The following is a 20348-nucleotide window of genomic DNA, read 5'->3' on the forward strand; positions in this document are numbered from 1 at the left end:
ATAAACGGTGTCACTGCAATTCACTTTTATTCTTTTTATATACCGTAAATAGAGAAAAATCGGACCCTTCCGTGGCGCCGCCCTTGCGAAATTAAAAATTATTTTTTTACAGAACCCTTCCCTAGAGTGGTATACTGAATTCCCCAAAGTCTCATGGCTATCGGATGAACGATGCCAAACCAAAATCGACTTTTATTTTTATATACCGTATATAGAAAAAAACAAAACGCGTCGTGTCGGGGCACCACCCCTGCGAATTTGAAATATTATTTTCGCAGAAATCTCCCCATGAATATTCTCAACAACTTCCTAAAGTTTCATGGCAGATCGTGTCAGAACGGCGTCACGGCGGCAATTCACTTTTATTATTTTTATATACTGTATATAGAGAAAAATCGCACCCTCCCGTGGCACCGCCCTTGCGAAAATAAAAATGATTTTTGTACAGAACCCTTCCCTAGAGTGTTCTAATCAACTACCCAAACTTTCATGCCTATCGGATAAACAGTGTGAAATCAAAATAGACTTTTATTTTTATATACCGTAAATAGAGAAAAATCGGACCCTCCACTGGCGCCGCCCTTGCGAAATTAAAAATTATTTTTTTACAGAAACCTTCCCTAGAGTGGTATAATGAACTCCCCAAAGTCTCATAGCTATCGGATGAACAGTGGGAAATCAAAATAGACTTTTATTTTTATATACCGTATATAGAGAAAAACAGATCGCGCCCTGCCGGGGCGCCACCCCTGCGAATTTGAAATTTTTTTTTTCGCAGAAATCTCCCCATGAATATTCTCAACAACTTCCCAAAGTTTCACGGCGATGTGATGAGAGGTGTAGTAATGCATAAAGGACACACAGACACACACACACACATACATTGCTTTATATATATATATATATAGATAGAAGATAGATAACCGCCCCCCCCCCCCTTCCCCCTTTCATTCCTTTTCCCAATACACACATTATTTCTCTCCGCAACCGTTTGTTATATCTCCAGTGGTTGAAGGCAGCGATTACAGAATATCATTATCCTCCGCAGATATGCTGTTACCTGAAGAGTATTACAGCCGAGATTGCATCGTCCCGGCTCCCTTTAAAAATGAAGCTGTTCTACATCTATTGAAGGTTAACGTTACTACATCGCCGATAAAATATACGTCGATAAATGACGAGGCGGATCTTTTCATGCACGGACCTCGAATATCTAATTTCGTGAGTAAGAATATGTTTAAAAAATGTATTGAACTTCAAAACAAGCATTTGATACGGCGTTGAACGCGTTGAGCTGAATGAACAGAAGTAGGAGCACTCGCGATACTCATCATTACAAGTACGACACAATATTTTTTTCAATGGCTACTTGATTTTTTTGTTTTTTCTTAAGGACTTTCCCGTCCGATGAGTTTAACATAAATAGATTTGGAAAAAAAACAGCAATTATTATTATCTTTCTGGTAAATAAATATATGCGGGGTCTATTGATTTTAATATAAGGTAATATTATATAAAGGGGGGGGGGAGCTGTAAATTAAGAGATAAAATGTTAAACAATGGTTTCTTTCAGACATTTTTCTCAAGAGAGATGGCTCAAAAATTTTCAGGGTAAATATTTGGAAGTTCCTGGAAGGGGAGTATGGGGGGACACTAGCTAAATATCTTCCAAATGAATTCTTTATTTTTTAAAATATTTTGTCAATGGGGTAGGAGGTTAATCCCCCACCCCTTCCCCAGCCCTCCCTGAAAAAAACAGTGTGTAACCTCAATAAAGAGGCTAATCTTTTTGGGCATTTGTTTAAAAGCTTTTAAAAAGTTTATGGAATTATAAATTGTAATGTGGGGGGAGGGGGCGTCCATAAATGACGTCACACTCGTAGGGGAATGGTGGGCGATAATTTTGTGACGGTTTTTGAAGGGAAAGAGGGTTGTTCAGATGGCGTGACGTCACACTTTGGCATAATAAAACAGCAATGTTAGAAAACTAATTTTAGACGTTATTTCGCGTTTTAGAAAACTGTTTTAAAACACTGTAGTAGGAATTGATTAAAATACTCTAAGCTGACAAAGTTCAGACAGGATTTTGGAAAAATATCGTAATTTATGAAAAATTCAACTGCAGTATTGAGGGGGGGGGGGTTGTAGGCTGAGGTGTAACGTCATTTTAAGGGGGGGGGGGGGGGGGTGTCTGTTTTTTGTGACGATGTGTGACGAAGGGGAGGTGGAGGGGTTAACAATATACACAAAGCGTGACACCATTTATGGATGACCCCATATTACGAAAGTGTCATCACTTTAAAGTTGTCTATTTCATGTTTATGGTTCATACAATACAAACTTAGAAACAAACGGGTTTATTACATCAACAACAACAAAAAAAGCAACTCGCGTCGCTGTTATTTGCTGTTACGTCATGTGGATGTCTTTTAAAGATTTCTATGGTCAAAGCACCTGTGGTTAAATGTCCGCGCTCCGTAGATAGTGTAGACACTATTTTATTCTTTTAGTTTCAACGAGCCTTTGTTTTCATTGTCTTGTTTTGTAACCCGGTTGTGGTTGTTTGTCGTATGTGTTGCGCTACGCATCGGATCACCCGAAGGACGTGTCCGTGTGTTCACAACAATTTCATTTTCATAGACTAATAGTTTTGTCATTGTTGATTTCAGATCTGGGCTACTTATAATGAAGTGGCCTTTAGAATGGACTCGGATACACCCTTGTCTTGTTATATGACCTTCATGAGTCGGGGCGATGAAAATTTCTTTGGAGCTACAACAATTATCCCTAGTGGATTGTATTGTAACTATTATGTGTGGAGGTAAGGTAATGTGTGGAAGTAAGGTCATGTGTGTTGGTAAGGTCATGTGTTGAGCTAAGGTCATGTGTGGAGGTAAGGTCATGTGTGGAGGTAAGGTCATGTGTGTTGGTAAGGTCATGTGTGGAGGTAAGGTCATGTGTGGAGGTAAGGTCATGTGTGGAGGTAAGGTCATGTGTGGAGGTAAGGTCATGTGTGGAGGTAAGGTAGGTCATGTGTGGAGGTAAGGTTATGTGTTGAGGTAAGGTCATGTGTGGAGGTAAGGTAGGTCATGTGTGGAGGTAAGGTAGGTCATGTGTGGAGGTAAGGTCATGTGTGGAGGTAAGGTCATGTGTGAAGGTAAGGTCATGTGTGCAGTTAATGTCATGTGTGGGAGTAGGTCATGTGTTTAGGTAAGGTCATGTGTGGAGGTATGGTCATGTGTGGGGGTAAGGTCATGGTAAAGGTCATGTGTGGGGTTTAGTTAATGCTTGGGGTTAAGGTCATGTGTGGAGGTAAGTTCATGTGTGGGAATAGGTCATGTGTGGAGGTAAGGTCATGTGTGAATGTAAGGTCATGTGTGGGAGTAGGTCATGTGTGGAGGTAAGGTAATGTGTGGAGGTATGGTCATGTGTGGAGGTAAGGGCATGTGTGGAGGTAAGGTCATGTGTGCAGGTAAGGTCATGTGTGTGTTAAGGTCATGTGTGGGGGTAAGGTCATGTGTGGAGGTAAGGTCATGTTTTAGGGTAAAATCATTGGGGGTTAGGTCATGTGTGGGGGTAAGGTCATGTGTGGAGGTAAGGTTATGTGTTGAGGTAAGGTCATGTGTGGAGGTAAGGTTATGTGTGGAGGTAAGGTCATGTGTGGAAGTAAGGTTATGTGTGGAGGTAAGGGCATGTGTGGAGGTAAGGTCATGTGTGCAGGTAAGGTCATGTGTGTGTTAAGGTCATGTGTGGGGGTAAGGTCATGTGTGGAGGTAAGGTCATGTTTTAGGGTAAGATCATTGGGGTAAGGTCATGTGTGGGGGTAAGGTCATGTGTGGAGGTAAGGTCATGTGTGGAGGTAAGGTCATGTGTGGAGGTAAGGTCATGTGTGCAGGTAAGGTCATGTGTGTGTTAAGGTCATGTGTGGGGGTAAGGTCATGTGTGGAGGTAAGGTCATGTTTTAGGGTAAGATCATTGGGGGTAAGGTCATGTGTGGGGGTAAGGTCATGTGTGGAGGTAAGGTCATGTGTGGAGGTAAGGTCATGTGTGGAGGTAAGGTTATGTGTGGAGGTAAGGTCATGTGTTGAGGTAAGGTCATGTGTAGAGGTAAGGTCATGTGTGGGGGTAAGGTAGGTCATGTGTGGAGCTAAGGTCATGTGTGGAGCTAAGGTCATGTGTGGATCTAAGGTCATGTGTGGAGGTAAGGTCATGTGTAGGGGTAAGATCATTGGGGGTAAGGTCATGTGTGGAGGTAAGGTCATATGTGGAGCTAAGGTCATGTGTTAGGTTAAGATCATTTTGGGTAAGGTCATGTGTGAAGGTAAGGTCATGTGTGGGAGTACTTCATGTGTGAAAGTAAGGTCATGTGTGGGAATAGGTCATGTGTGGGAGTAATTCATGTGTGAAGTTAAGGTCATGTGTGGGAATAGGTCATGTGTGGAGGTAAGGTAATGTGTTGAGGTATGGTCATGTGTGGGGGTAAGGTCATGTGTGGAGGTAATGGCATGTGTTAGGGTAAGATCACTGGGGGTAAGGTCATGTGTGGGGGTAAGGTCATGTGTGGGGGTAAGGTCATGTGTGGAGGTAAGGTCATGTGTGCAGGTAAGGTCATGTGTGAAGCTAAGGTCAAGTGTTAGGTTGAGATCATTTTGGGTAAGGTCATGTGTGAAGGTAAGGTCATGTGTGGGAATAGGTCATGTGTGGAGGTAAGGTCATGTGTAGGGGTAAGGTCATTGGGGGTAAGGTCATGTGTTGAGGTAAGGTCATAAGTGGAGGTAAGGTCATGTGTTGAGCTAAGGTCATGTGTTAGGTTAAGATCATTTTGGGTAAGGTCATGTGTAAAGGTAAGGTCATGTGTGGGAATAGGTCATGTGTGGAGGTAAGGTCATGTGTGGAGGTAAGGTCATGTGTTGAGCTAAGGTCATGTGTTAGGTTAAGATCATTTTGGGTAAGGTCATCTGTGAAGGTAAGGTCATGTGTGGGAATAGGTCATGTGTGGAGGTAAGGTCATGTGTGAAGGTAAGGTCATGTGTGGGAGTAGGTCATGTGTGGAGGTAAGGTTATGTGTGGAGGTATGGTCATGTGTGGGGGTAAGGTCATGTGTGAATGTAAGGTCATGTGTGGAGGTAAGGGCATGTGTTAGGGTAAGATCATTGGGGGTAAGGTCATGTGTGGGGGTAAGGTCATGTGAGGTTAAGGTTATTGGGGGTAAGGTCATATGTGGAGGTAAAGAAATGTGTGGGGGTAAGGTCATGTGTGGGGGTAAGGTCGTGTGTGGAGGTAAGGTCATGTGTGGAGGTTAGGTCATGTGTGGAGGTAAGGTCATGTGTGGAGGTAAGGTTATATGCGGAAGTAAGGTCATATGTGGAGGTAAGGTCATATGTGGAGATAAGGTAATGTGTGGGGATAAGGTCATGTGTGGAGGTAAGGTTATCTGTGGAGGTAAGGTTATGTGTGAGGGTAAGATCATTGGGGGTAAGGTCATGTGTGGAGGTAAGGTCATGTGTTAGGGTAAGATCATTGGGGGCAAGTTCATGTGTGGGGGTAAGGTCATGTGTGGAGGTAAGGTCATGTGTGCAGGTAAGGTCCTGTGTGGAGCTAAGGTCATGTGTTAGGGTAAAATCATTTTGTGTAAGGTCATGTGTGGAGGTAAGGTCATGTATGGAGGTAAGGTCATGTGTGGAGCTAAGGTAATGTGTTAGGTTAAGATCATTTTGGGTAAGGTCATGTGTGGAGGTAAGGTCATGTGTGGAGGTAAGGTCATGTGTGGAGGTAAGGTCATGTGTGGAGGTAAGGTCATGAGTGGAGGTAAGGTCATGTGGGGGTAAGGTCATGTGTGGAGATAAGGTCATGTGTGGAGGTAAGGTCATGTGTGGAGGTAAGGTCATGTGGGGGTAAGGTCATGTGTGGAGGTAAGGACATGTGTGGGTGTAGGTCATGTGTTTTGTAATATAGGCCTGACTTCCATGATTTAATTTGGTTTTTTTAATATTTTATGCCTTTTGCATTTTATGTAAAATCGGTAATTTTTTTTTTAATGTTTACGTTTTCAAAACTAATGCCATTTAAAAATTATAATTAGATTTTTTTATATTTTGTTAACTTTTGGAATATCCCACAATTTTTAAGTTTAAAAAAAAAAGTAAAATAAAAGCTATACGAAAATTAAATTCAGAAAGAATTAAATCCTTTAAAATTACTCTAAATATTTTTCTGTGAAATATTTTGTCCCAGATAGTTTTTCCGAGATCATTTGTCCATAATATAATTTGCCCTTAGATATTTATCCTGAGATCATTTGAGATCACTGAGATATTTTATCAAAGATATTTCGCTTGAGATCAGTTGTCCTGACACTGATATATATATATATATATATATATATATATATATATATATATATATATATATATATATATATATATATATATATATATATATATATATATATATTTAGGCCTACAAAACAATCAATCTACATTTTTGTCAGTTGTTTTTTCCACCAATCGTTGTCCACGTCTAAATTTACCTTCCCAGTCTATGTTCCCTTGCTGTCCCTAACAATACATGAATTCTGTCTTTCAGCACTGTGAATTACCCAAACATCGAACACAATTACGTGGTGTTTTTCAGCCAAACAAAGCACAAAGATTCTCTCATCTATGACGGAACAAATATTTTAAAGTAAGACCTTCTGTAATAGGGGATCCGAACAAAAGTACGACATAGACAAAAGACCGACAGGGACAAAAACCGGACAGGAAATTAACCCAACAAGAAAAAAGGCCGACATCTAAAATGCCGACATAAAAGGCCGTCTTGTAAACAAATTGAACGCGTGTGGGTGTGGAGGTGGGAAGGGGGGGGGTTCTAAAACTAAAATCCTAAATGTTTGTGGACGTCATAAATGGATGACCCCCTAATGTCGTGAAACAAGAGCAGTGTTTCTTCCAGACTTTTTTTCTCCGTGGGGGCACTTGAAATTTTCGGGGGGGGGGGGGGACGGTAGACTTTCTTCGGGGCGGAAGACGGACACTGTTAAAAGTATATATTTTCTATATAAAATTCATTCATTTTGTTCGGGGGAGGGGGGGGGCGGTAGTCTCCCCCCACCCCCGAAGAGATTCCTGGAAGAAACTCTAAACAAGAGCCTTTTCCTTTCCAGTGCGAACTGGACCCGTCTCACGCGCACGTCCAACTGGTCCTTTATCTACATGGACAGTGCAGCGGGGGTGCATGAGGCCTACATGTCTGAGGGGGCGCCCTTTGGCTGCTACATCTACGGCACTGGCGGCATTGTAGCGCGCTCAAGGCATGGATATCTCACCAGTGTCGGCCTCATTGCTTCAGGAATCAACTACGTGTGTGCTTAAAGCGAGTGCCAGTGCGGCTTGGTCGGGTGGTAGGGCGCACTAGTAAAGTAAAGTAAAGTTCCCTTTCAAACCTGACGGTCTACGGGTCAAGTGAAGTAGAGTTCACCTGTTTCTGTGACCTCGGCATATGAAGGGATAGTGTGGTCAATACTATGCGCAGCCGCCTTTACTTTCCCTAACGTGAGTTAGGTACCCAATAGAGCTGGGTGGTCTCAGGGACGGTCTACAGACTTGAACCTGGATTCGAGACTATCGGGTTAGCAGTCCAGCTCTCTACCGCTAGGCCACTCCGTCCCATAGAGCACACTGGCACCAACCAGACAAATCTGAAGGACGGATCTGTGACCCGAGGCTACATGAAGTCTCCGAGTCCACCCCCCCCCCTTAACCCGCTCTGATGGATACACAACTCACTTTGGGGAAAATAAATAAAAACTTCTAGCCACTTTCATATACCGTGGTAGAAATAAACAACAGGTGAGCTCTACTTCACCTGGCATTTATGTCTTGTCTGAAATGAGATTTTTTTTTACTAACTTTGCAAATAGATTTATATAAACACAGCAGTCTGTATATATATAAACAACGCAGATAATCTCTTTAGCTTAAGCTTCAAAAGTGCAGGTGAAGTAGAGCTTCGGCATTAGAAGGGATAGTGTGCCACAGTTACTTCAACGAACACGAGTCAGGTTTAGTCAGGTACATAACAGGGGGGAGGGGTTACGTTAAGTCAGGTACTTATTGGGGGGGGGGGGGGGTTGCTAAAAACGCGACGCCGGTCCAACAATTCTCTTTTGGGACAGCAGGCGTTGGGACAAAACACCCGACCAAGCCGACCCTTATAACAACACATAATATAGAAATATAAAATACAATTTTAAAGTCATCAATTTTAACAGCTGCTAAATATCCGTATTTTACTCTCCTTAGTTCACTCTATCTCTATGTATATTCCAATATCTTTTTATTTGCATATATATATATATATATATATATATATATATATATATATATATATATATATATATATATATATATATATATATATATATATATATATATATATATATATATATATATATATATGGAAATGCATGTAAATCCCTCAGGAAATCGTGAAGCGGATATCAAAACCGAACATGACAGAGGGCGACCTGTATGATAATGACAACGATGCCGCCGTTGATGAAGAGCTAAACAATGGAATAGGTTGTTGTAAATACATCTTCGGTGATTTATTGAAAGCACATTAATATTACAAACACTCTTGCACATTAATATTATTACATTGAAATACATACATACGCATGCGAATTATGTGCTAATTATCTATATATATATATATATAATTTTCTTCTTGGAGACCATAGAAAACACCAAGCTGTTAGCGCGCCTAGCCGCCCCCTCTCTTCCTCTCTAGGCATATCCCTACAACCCCCACCCCCACATGGTCTGGTGTGCTGTGGTTCACGCTAAATGTTTACAATCGTAGAGCGGGGGTTTAGTGACCACTATTAGGGGAAGATAATTTAATTTGAAACTATTTTAAACTGAGGGGAGGTAATTAAGAGGAGGTTGCTTTCACGAAGGGGGGGGGGTAGGGGGTTTGGGGAGAGGAGGGGGAGGGTATCATCCTTAACGAGCTACTGATAGTGTTTTAAAGCAAATATTTTCACTGGCAGCATTGGTACTGTCGAATTCACAAATAATGAATTACTGAAAAGTAGAAAAAAAAAACAACTAAATATCGGCGTATGATACGCCGCGGGTCGGCTCGTACTATATATTTTCAAATCTTATAGATATATACATACTATATACTACTAAATAATATTATATAAAATTATATACACACACACATATATATATATATATATATATATATATATATATATATATATATATACATCTTATATTTATCATACTTTCAGATGATGACGGCGATGGTTTAATTGACGAAGATCTGGCATTCCCAAAAACGGGTACGACAGCAGACGTATGTTAGTAGTCAGCTGGTTCATTACTCAAACATCAAAGTTGTATTCATGACTTTAGTCATTCCTTAATCGAGATATTGAAGTCATATTTAAAGAAATGGATTTTTCTCTACATTTTATTAAAAATTTGCAATTTAAAAAAAATCCAAACAGTTCATGGGAATTGGAGTCAGTGGCAGGGCTGGCAATGTCATGGAATTTGTGGGGTGGGGATGTTATCCAAAGTCAGGTACGTTTTAAAATTCTTCTCGGGGTGGGGGGGGGGGGAGGGGCACTTGAAACCCAAGTGTGAGGGCACATTAAATTCCCTGCGAGATGGCAGATATTGGTCAAAGTATATATTTTTAAAATAAATTTCGATCTATTTTGTCCATGTTGGGGGGGAGGGGGGGGGGGGGGGGGGTTCGCGATGCCAGAACGAAACTGGTTTCAGGTTAATAAAGGGTTTCCTTAAAACTTTGTATTACCGTACACAGTTTTAAAATGTATTAAGACTGAAATATCATAAACTTTGCTACTCCGTTCAATTAAAAAAAAAAATATCATGCAAATGATCAGTTTTAATCATGTACTCATATAAAGTTTGTATCTAGCAATGTGAGGTGCGCAAATATTAATCTTCGTTCATATATCTCTATAACACGTATGCAAGTCTTTGAAATAGTTATAACATTATTAACACAAGATTTTCTAATGAGTTTGATTGGAATAGGAATATTGTGTGCAGGATATTAACAATACTGTTTTGTTTTTACTAAATTCTTTAGTTATCAGGCCATTTTACAGTCACTTTACAACTGTTGAAAATAGTTGTCAAATAATGTGTACAATTTTTAATTTAATACATTTGTTGAATACATCAGTTAAAGACATTTCCTTTTTTTAAATGCAGCCCTTGAATAAATTGATCGAAAAATCAAATCATTGTTATATAATGTGTAATTTTCATTGAACACCAATACATTTTTCGAAGTAAATTATTTAAATCAACAAATTTTTAGGGTATGTAACAATTCAAAATATTTTTAGGTTATGTAACAATCCAACATATTTTTAGGTTATGTAACAATCCAACATATTTTTAGGTTACGTAACAATCCAACATATTTTTAGGTCATGTAACAATCCAACATATTTTTAGGTCATGTAACAATCCAACATATTTTTAGGTTATGTAACAATCCAACATATTTTAGGTTATGTAACAATCCAACATATTTTTAGGTCATGTAACAATCCAACATATTTTTAGGTTATGTAACAATCCAACATATTTTTAGGTTATGTAACAATCCAACATATTTTTAGGTTATGTAGCAATCCAACGTATTTTTAAGGTTATGTAACAATCCAACATATTTTAGGTTATGTAACAATCCACCATATTTTTAGGTTTCGTAAATATCCAACATATTTTTAGGTTATGTAACAATCCAACATATTTTTAGGTTATGTAACAATCCAACATATTTTTAGGTTATGTAACAATCCAACATATTTTTAGGTTATGTAACAATCCAACACCTCAAGGGTATGGGACGCCGTGTATAGGTGACGGCAAGTTTACAGGTGACAATCAGTCGTGTCACACTGGGCACACCTGTCCTGAAGGTGGGTGTTGGGGTGTTGGGGTGTCTGGGGCGACATGACAAAATAAATCATCGGTCATGTCATACCTGTCTTAAAGGTGAGTGTTGGGGCGACATGACAAAATAAAAAAATATAACAACAGATGCGTTTCCTACTGATAAGTCAAAACAGGTTCTAAACGTGAAGATCTAAACGTTGACATATGCCAACATTTTTTGCGCCATGCGGCCCCTGTAGTTTAACCTAGATTTCTTTGTAGATGTTCAAGGCAGAAGTTGTTTTGATTTTTTTTTAAGTTATGAAGTTGTTTTTTTTCTTTCAGATGTGGTTCTGTCCCCATCTAACCATCGTATATATATATATACTAGCCGTCCCGGCCAGGCCCTGCTCTGGCTTCTGTGAAAAACCTTTCTGTTAAAGACCGTTACCTGTGTGTTTAGTAATCATCATAAACCCGGCATTTCCCACCCAAACCACAACCAACCAAAACCAAAACAACAAAACGCAAACATAACGCTAACACAATTACAAATACAAACGAAAACAAAAACCTAACAACAAACACAACCACAAACACCAATACAAACACAAAGAAAAAACAAACAAAAAAGCAAACGAAAACAAAAACCTAACAACAAACCCAACCACAACCACAAACACCAATACGAACACAAAGAAAAAAACAAACGAAAAAGCAAACGAAAACAAACCAAATCCAAACGCAAAACCAACCACAAACACAAACACAAACCCAAAGAAAGAAAACACAAACAAAAAAGCAAACGAAAACAAACCAAATCCAAACGCAAAACCAACCACAAACACAAATACAAACACAAACCCAAAGAAAAAAAACACAAACGAAAACGAAAAAAGAAAGAACAAAAACGAACCAAACCAAAACGCAACCACTAACGCAAACCCAACCTAAACACAATGAAAATACAAACGCGAACATAAACGCATAGTGCTCACAGTCTAGCCCGGGGCAGAATCGCCTGTTTCAGCTTAATAAACGACTATAGTACCCCAACTTATTCATAGTCTTTTGCACTCACTTAAACGAACGTAGGCGCCAAACCGAACACGGGAGGCCCGGGGCCCCAAATAGCACCCTGTCTGTGCACCAGAGGACGCCCGGATTCGATTCACTTAAAGACTATAGTAACCTTTCTTATCCATACTCTATCGCACTGTTTAAAGCGAAATTATGCACCATAGGATAGCCCAGAGCGCCAAATTGAACCCTGGTCGGGCGCCGGCGGACGCGCCTGTTTCAATTTAATGAACAATTATAATACTCCAAGCTTAACCGTAAAATACCTACAACATTTGCACTTGATCAATCCCCGCTAATTATGTAATTATTTTTTTCCCAACACCAAAACAAAGTAATAAAAAGTAAATTCTTTTCCACTAATGCAATGTTTTATAAAGGGAAGTAATTGTGTTTTACTAATTTATCAAAGGGAAGTAAGTGCCAAATGACTAAATATAAATAATTTTCAGACATAATTAGAATTTTTGTTATTTTTTAAAAATTGTGTTTAATGAACATGCCGACAATTATTACTATCAGTTTGAAAAATGAAAATTATTTCCCAACACTTTCAATAGTAATTTTTTAACTCATAAATTTAGACAAATGCGCACGGTAATAGTCTAACACTTTAATCCATGGAAGTATGTCAACGACAAACATATTTATTTTTACATACAGAATTGAGCTTTATATATTAGATACTAGCCGTCCCCGCCAGGCCAGGCTCTGGCTTCTGTGAAAAACCTTTCTGTTAAAGACCATTACCTGTGTGTTTAGTAATCATCATAAACCCGGCATTGCCCACCCAAACCACAACCAACCAAAACAACAAAACGCAAACATAACGCTAACACAATTACAAATACAAACGAAAACAAAAACCTAACAACAAACCCAACCACAACCACAAACACCAATACAAACACAAAGAAAAAACAAACAAAAAAGCAAACGAAAACAAAAACCTAACAACAAACCCAACCACAAACACCAATACCAACAACAAAAAAAAAACAACGAAAAAGCAAACGAAAACAAACCAAATCCAAACGCAAAATCAACCAAAAACACAAATACAAACCCAAACAAAAAAAACACAAACAAAAACGAAAAAAGAAAGAACAAAAACGAACCAAATCAAAACGCAACCACTAACGCAAACCCACCTAAACACAAAGAAAACACTAACGCGAACATAAACGCCCGGGGCGGAATCACCTGTTTTAGCTTAATGAACGACTATAGTACACCAACTTATTCGTAGTCTTTTGCACTCACGTAAACGAACGCGCCTTTTTCAATTTAATGAACAATTTTAATACTCCAAGCTTATCCGTAAAATACCTACAACATTTGCACTTGATCAATCCCCGCTAATTATGTAATTATTTTTTTTTCCCAACACCAAAACAAAGTAATACAAAGTAAATTCTTTTCCACTAAATGCAATGGTTTTATAAAGGGAAGTAATTGTGTTTTCCTAATTTATCAAAGGGAAGTAAGTGCTATAGGACTAAATAAAGACATAATTAGAATTTTTGTAGAAGATGATATTTTTTTTAAAACTTGTGTTTAATGAACATGCCGACAATTATTATTATAATTTGAAAAATGAAAATTATTTCCCAACACTTTCAATGGTAATTTTTAACTCATAAATTTAGACAAAAGCGCACGATAATTGTCTAACACTTAAATCCATCCAAGACCAACGACAAACATATGCATTTTTACATACAGAACTGAGCTTTATATATTAGATATATATATATATATATATATATATATATATATATATATATATATATATATATATATATATATATATATATATATATATATATATATATATATTTCGTGCGATGCTATTCTAGTAGTTGACTAGTCATATTTTCTATGTTCTGACGAAACAGACTGTCAAGTGGGTAGTTACCTCATGGACTGTGTCGGTGACTGCTCCAACTGTGAGAATGATTGTAACAAGTTTAACGGCTCCTGTGACAGGTGTAAGTTAGGATGGAAGGATCCAGTACATGCTTGTACTACAGGTAAATACGAGGGAAAACGTTAAGGATAGGAGGATGGATGGTAAATATTTTCAATTTTGGTTGGCTTATGAGTATGACGAATTGTTCCGTCGTTTTCGTTTATTAATGACCAGTTGGACATGACCCCCTCCCATAGCTTTAGGTACAGCTACAGCTTGGTTCAGGGTTAGGGCTAGGGTTAATGTGAAGGTTAAGGTGAATGCTTACGTTTTGGTCTTTTAGGATTGAAGTAATATGTAGGTAGGCCTATATCGGTGGAGTTAGAGTCAGGATTCTATCTTGGGGGGGGGGGGGGAGGTAAATCCCATGGGAGGTAATTAACAGGGGGTAATTGCTCTGGGGTGATGACAGGGGGGGAATGTCCGGAGGGGGGTGGTGATAATTGACGGGGGTAATCTCCTGGACTATATACATACATGCACACACACACACATATATATATATATATATATATATATATATATATATATATATATATATATATATATATATATATAAACAGAATGTCCGGAAATGACCTTCGGGTTTCACTGTACACAGTCCTGCAGCTTGAAATGCAACAAACACGACTGTTTAGATAAAGTCCGTGGCACTTGTCCAGGTGAGTTGTATTATAAAGATGCTTTTGATCAATTCTAACGGTAATACCTTAGCCTTAACTTGTAAAAAATGAATCAAGAAGTGAAATATAATTTTAAAAGTGTTCATGTAACCAAACCATTTTTGTTTCTCATTGATAAAGTGTTATGTTTGTAAGCGTATTTTTTTTGTTTCATTTTATTTGTAGAATAACGTTGTTTTTTTACTAATCCATTAAAAAAACTTTTTGATGACGTTTCAGTGCTTGCAAAGTCCCAGGACCTGCTTTTTCTATTCCCACTCGTGTTGCTGTTGCCTGTTTGCTTCCTGCCGTGTATATGCCGCAGGTAAACATTAACCTGCCATGTAATGTTGTCATAGGTCTTGATAGCTAACTATCAACCGATCATTGGATTCTTTCTAAACTAAATGGCGTTCACTGGCACAACGCCATCTGCAGCAGGGGACATAGAAATGAAAGCTTCAGACGCAAATGAAAAACGAAAATGACGCAGGATTGGTCAAGTATTAGAGATGAGAACAGAATGAAGATATCACAGAAGATATACGAACCTGGACAACTCAAGAAAAAAAAACAACTGGGAAGGCCAATGACGACAAAGAAGCGCACAGCAGAACAAATCTGACAAGAGACGGATTATCTTGGGGACAGCCAAGACTATAGTCAGAGAGTGGAGAGGGCTTTCTGTATCTGCCCTATGTGATGATGATGATGATGATGATGAAGATGATGACGATGATGATGTAGATGATGATGATGATGATGATGATGATGACGATGATGATGATGATGATGATGAAGATGATGATGATGATGATGTAGGTGATGATGATAATGATGATGACGATGATGATGATGATGATGATGATGATGATGATGATGATGACGATGTAGATGATGATGATGATGATGATGATGATAAAGTTGATGATGATGATGATGATGATGATGATGATGATGATGACGATGATGATGATGATGATGATGATGATGACGATGATGATGATGATGATGATGATAATGATGATGATGATGATGATGATGATGATGATGATGATGATGACGATGTAGATGATGACGATGATGATGATGATGATAAAGTTGATGATGATGATGATGATGATGATGATGATGATGATGATGATGATGATGATGATGATGACGATGATGATGATGATGATGATGATGATGAAGATGATGATGCGACAGCATGAATAAAACCACATCTGTGTTGTTCAGTCCTCTGTGGTCTTTGGTTTCTTGTACCGGGCTAAAAAAAACATGAAACAACAATGACGGTTATAACAGTCACACGGCAAATTATTTTAGACAAACTATATACAAAAACAGAGATTTGTTTACCAACTCAGGATAAAATCGCTCAGGTTAAAAATATATTTTAAATCAGTCATTACATGATATACGAACTATTTAATTTAACGTCGATTCACATTATTTGGTTACAGTCCTTTTGTAAGAAGTCAAGTTTTAGAAAACAGTTGTATTTCCTTCATTTAATTAATCTAATTAAATATGTGTTGCTCTTTATGCAATTGGTAATTAATTCAATAATAAGTTTTAACTAAAATGTTTTATTGCAGGAAAAAGGTTGTGGTCTCAGAGTCAGAAAATCCTGCGCTGGATCTGACGTTACAATTGCTTTGAAGTGATAAAATTTATCTGGCTGTGATCTTAAATCTGACTATGTCCAATATTTTCTAAATTTAAAAATAATAAACTTCAATAATTAAAATATTGTCTTGGTGATTTATTTGTATGAGTTCTTCCAATTACATTTAATAGTAAAAAAGATTTCTTTGAAAATAATCAATAATCAATATTGAGTTTTGTAATCATCAATTTTCGTACTAACATTAACACAATATTGATCACAATGGCGATATATACTACATATATATATATATGTATATATATATATATATATATATATATATATATATATATATATATATATATATATATATATATATATATATATACATATATATATAATTTGTATAGGAGGCTTATTACTCACTGCCGATAGTCCAGTAGGCGTAATAGTCGGTTCATTCAGGGATATCCCTCTAAATATAGACAGAGCATCTTTAGGTGAGTACCGAACTTGACTGGCGACATCTGTAATATACACACAACTGTCTTCGTCTTACAACTATGTTAAACTTCCTCACAACTTACTCTTTCTTGTGTGATGCGGTACTTGTTTTTTAATGTGTGTACCACGCATTCTGGCTAGCTGCTATTAGGTTTTTCAACACACACAAAATTGGCCATAATTTCAGCCAATACTAACCTAACCTTAGAGATACGCGTTTGATTTGTTCCGTAACTTTGCTCGTATGTGAAAATTGCTCTTTTCTCCATTGGAATTATTCGAAATGCCTATATCATTTCCGGCCCCACAAAATGTCACCCTAGTTTCTTTTATGCGTGGTTTAAAAAAAAAGAAAAGTGTATACAAACAATAAAACGTAGTTTAATAAAATATAATATGATAATGTTAAGAAATCAACCGGTTTTATATATATACTAGGCATGCTGCCCAGCTTCGCTTAGGCTTTCGAAAACATTGAGAATTTGAATGCTTAATTAATTCGCCCGAGGGTCGGTCTACGACCTCAAGAGCTATGAAGAGGTTCCTCCGTGGACATTTTTTTTAAAATTATAGCTCATATAAGGTACCGGTCAGTCGATGTCAGTTTTGACCCCCTTATCGTAGACTTTTAGGCCAACCGGCCTCCGTGTTCTGTCGCCCCAAGGCAAGGTCCTGCCAAATTTGAAGCGCCTGCGGCGCCGGGAAGTGCCCTATCGGACACCCGACAATCTAGATCTAGATCTAGATTCCTAAAAGAATTTTTTTTTTAAGTTTAGCCCGAGCATAATAAAAAAAAATACATTAACCATGTTGACTTGGTGTGTCTCGAACCCGCACCACCTGCGTGGTTTAATGTACACTAACATCTCCGCTATTTAGGCACCTTATATTGTACGGAGAATGAAACACGTATTTTAAAATCTTAACTTACGCGAATATGCCTATTTTTTCAAATTAATTTTTTTATCCCAAATTAGCCAGTTCCAAACAGAGATTTTGTATAAAATAAATAAGTCTTGAAATAGTTTAGTCCTAATATAGAAATTTATTTTTGGAATTGATTTTAGAGAAGTTAGAGTCTAAATCTAGATCTTAGCGTCTACGTCTAGATCTAGTTATTGCGTAGATTTAGATTTAGATTTAGTCTAGATCTAGAATCTCTAGATCTAGAATCCAAATACATAAAATAAATTTTATGAGTTTAGGCCGGAAAAATTGTATTGTATACATTTCATAGTGTACGTAGATCTAAATCAAATTTGAATGAAATAGTTCATTTCTTTTCATTCTAAACACGGCAGATGACGTCATTAGTTAATGTATAAGCAATAGTGACGTCACAGTTTTATGCGTTCTTTTTCACATATATTAATGCTTTTCCGGTTGCATAAATAATACTGTTTCTCTACATTCGAATACGCCTTTAATTTTTATTTTTCTTCTTTAACTAAAATTGTGGTTATACATTTAAAACATCTAACATATTATTTTCAACAAAAGTCCGTATAAAGTTCTGCATATATCGCTGCCGTTTCTGACGTGATGTCCGGCGAAAATATTTTGCGGACAGACAGAGAGAGAGAGAGAGAGAGAGAAGAGCGCACATGGCCTTTTATAAATTAGGATATATATATATATATATATATATATATATATATATATATATATATATATATATATATATATATATATATATATATATATATATATACTAGTCTACCCGTCATCCCTTGGATAACTGGGTTTCGTGGGTCATCCATAAAAAAACATCACGTCTGTCACTTATCCTAAAAAAAACCAGTCCGCACATTAAAAAAGACGTCACACCTCAGACGTTTTTGTCTTGTAATAACACCTATGTAGGCTGAGCAAGGGTCTGACAACACTATCTCTTCATATGCAGACGTCACATGTGAACTATACACCTACCCAACTCTACTCCACCTGTTTTATCGTTTAAAATAAAGATTTCGACCGAGCATGGCTTTGACCACACTATCCACGCCATATGCTGAGGACAAAGAATAAAAGTCTCGGAGTCGACTGAGTTAGCTGCACACGCAGAAGAAACTTGTTATTTCCTTGACTTCTGGCTACGTATGTGTATGTCACTGTCTTAGCCATCGGGGGCCTGATGACGTGTAAGCAGATTTTGTTTTAGTTTCTTTTAAATCTCGCACGTTAAATTTGTATTAAGATGTGTTGTATTCTCTTTTAAAGTAACTAAATCAAAACCAAAAAAAAAACATTTTTATTAATCCAAAAGTTGTTTGGTAGTGTGTCACTCTGTTACTTATTTCGATCTTTTTAAATGAGTTTGTTATTATATTTTACGGTTTGTTGCATGTTATACACTCTTAATAGTTTGGGGTTAACTAAATATTTTTTTTTCTGGTTAAAATGAGGAATAAAGTTTTAGAGAATTCGCCGCGATGGAAAAATACAACAGTTGGTAGACAGACAATGCTTTTTTTAATTTTTAACCTTAAACTAAGCATTAAACTTAACCTATGTTTTAATCATTTCCCTTACCCTTATCAGTAACCTTAACCTTTAACTTTCCCTCACCCCTCACCCTTAACATCACCCTCAACCTCATCTTCAACCTTAGCCTCACCTTCAACATCAACCTCAACCTCAACCTCACCTTCAACCTCAACCTAACCTTCAACCTCAACCTCAACCTCAACCTCAATCTCACCTTAAACCTCAACCTCACCTTTAACCTCAACCTCACCTTCAACCTCAACCTCAACCTCACCTTCAACCTCAACCTCAACCTCACTCTCACCTTTACCCTGACCTTTACCTTTACCCAAATCCTTACCCCCACCCTTACCCTTATCCTGTTTCAGAATTTTATCACTAAAGTAAAATTGATTCAAATTTTAAAAAAAAGCTCACTGTACTATTCCGTCAAAAGTGACAGTTTAGACTTTCATCCTTCGTAGCATGACCTCCCTTTCCATGCTCCCATTGGTGTAGTTAGCGGTTCTAAACGTCACTTTAAAAGGATGGTGCACCATTTTTATCGCGTGAAAAATATATCGGCCAGCCCGGAATGGTGGGAAGTTTAGGATAAAGTAGTCGCCGAAATGAAGCGACTGGGCTGCTAAAAAATCCAAACAAGAATGTTAGAAAGTCTAACATTGGCGGAATTAGGTAGTAAGGGGCCATCCATAAATGACGGCACGCTTTTTTTTTGTCAATGTTTACCTCCCTCCTCCCCTCCGTCACACGTCGTCTCAAAAAGCCAGACCCCCCCCTAAAATGATGTCACACCTCACCCTACAACCCCACCCCCCCTCAAATATGCTGTTGAATTTTCTTAAAACATCGATATTTTTCCGAAATCTTGTCCTAACTCTGTCTAGCACTTTCCTCGCAATATTTTCGTCTCAGGGTATGCCCAATCTAGCCAAATTACGGGCTTTAATATCCCTGTCTACTGGGATTTATTTTATCCTCGGTGCCCCCCACACCCCCCACCCCCACCGTTAGGGTCGGCGCCCGGCTAGTTACGCCTCTGCACCTGTCCAAAGAGATACCATTGTGAAGATTCACAGAGTTGATTGCCGTGT

At 37.9% G+C, this 20348-nt stretch overlaps 1 protein-coding gene across 1 annotated transcript in view; it reads left to right on the forward strand.

Moving 5' to 3' along the window:
• LOC131958250 (uncharacterized) overlaps positions 1-16354 on the forward strand; it is a 31497-nt gene extending 15143 nt beyond the window's left edge. Inside the window, exons 8-19 of the mRNA XM_059323170.1 lie at positions 1049-1221; positions 2670-2821; positions 6586-6684; positions 7166-7361; positions 8483-8582; positions 9305-9355; positions 9524-9599; positions 10875-10981; positions 13916-14050; positions 14553-14651; positions 14892-14976; positions 16253-16354. Of these exons, the coding sequence (XP_059179153.1) occupies positions 1049-1221; positions 2670-2821; positions 6586-6684; positions 7166-7361; positions 8483-8582; positions 9305-9355; positions 9524-9599; positions 10875-10981; positions 13916-14050; positions 14553-14651; positions 14892-14976; positions 16253-16316 (1337 nt within the window). The 3' untranslated portion in view covers positions 16317-16354. The remainder of the gene's footprint in view (positions 1-1048; positions 1222-2669; positions 2822-6585; positions 6685-7165; positions 7362-8482; positions 8583-9304; positions 9356-9523; positions 9600-10874; positions 10982-13915; positions 14051-14552; positions 14652-14891; positions 14977-16252) is intronic.
• The last annotated feature ends 3994 nt before the right edge of the window (positions 16355-20348 follow it).

Source organism: Physella acuta, unplaced genomic scaffold (genome assembly GCF_028476545.2).
Source record: "Physella acuta isolate Inbredline_101_S28 unplaced genomic scaffold, ASM2847654v3 ptg000084l, whole genome shotgun sequence".
Classification (NCBI taxonomy): Eukaryota; Metazoa; Mollusca; class Gastropoda; family Physidae; genus Physella; species Physella acuta.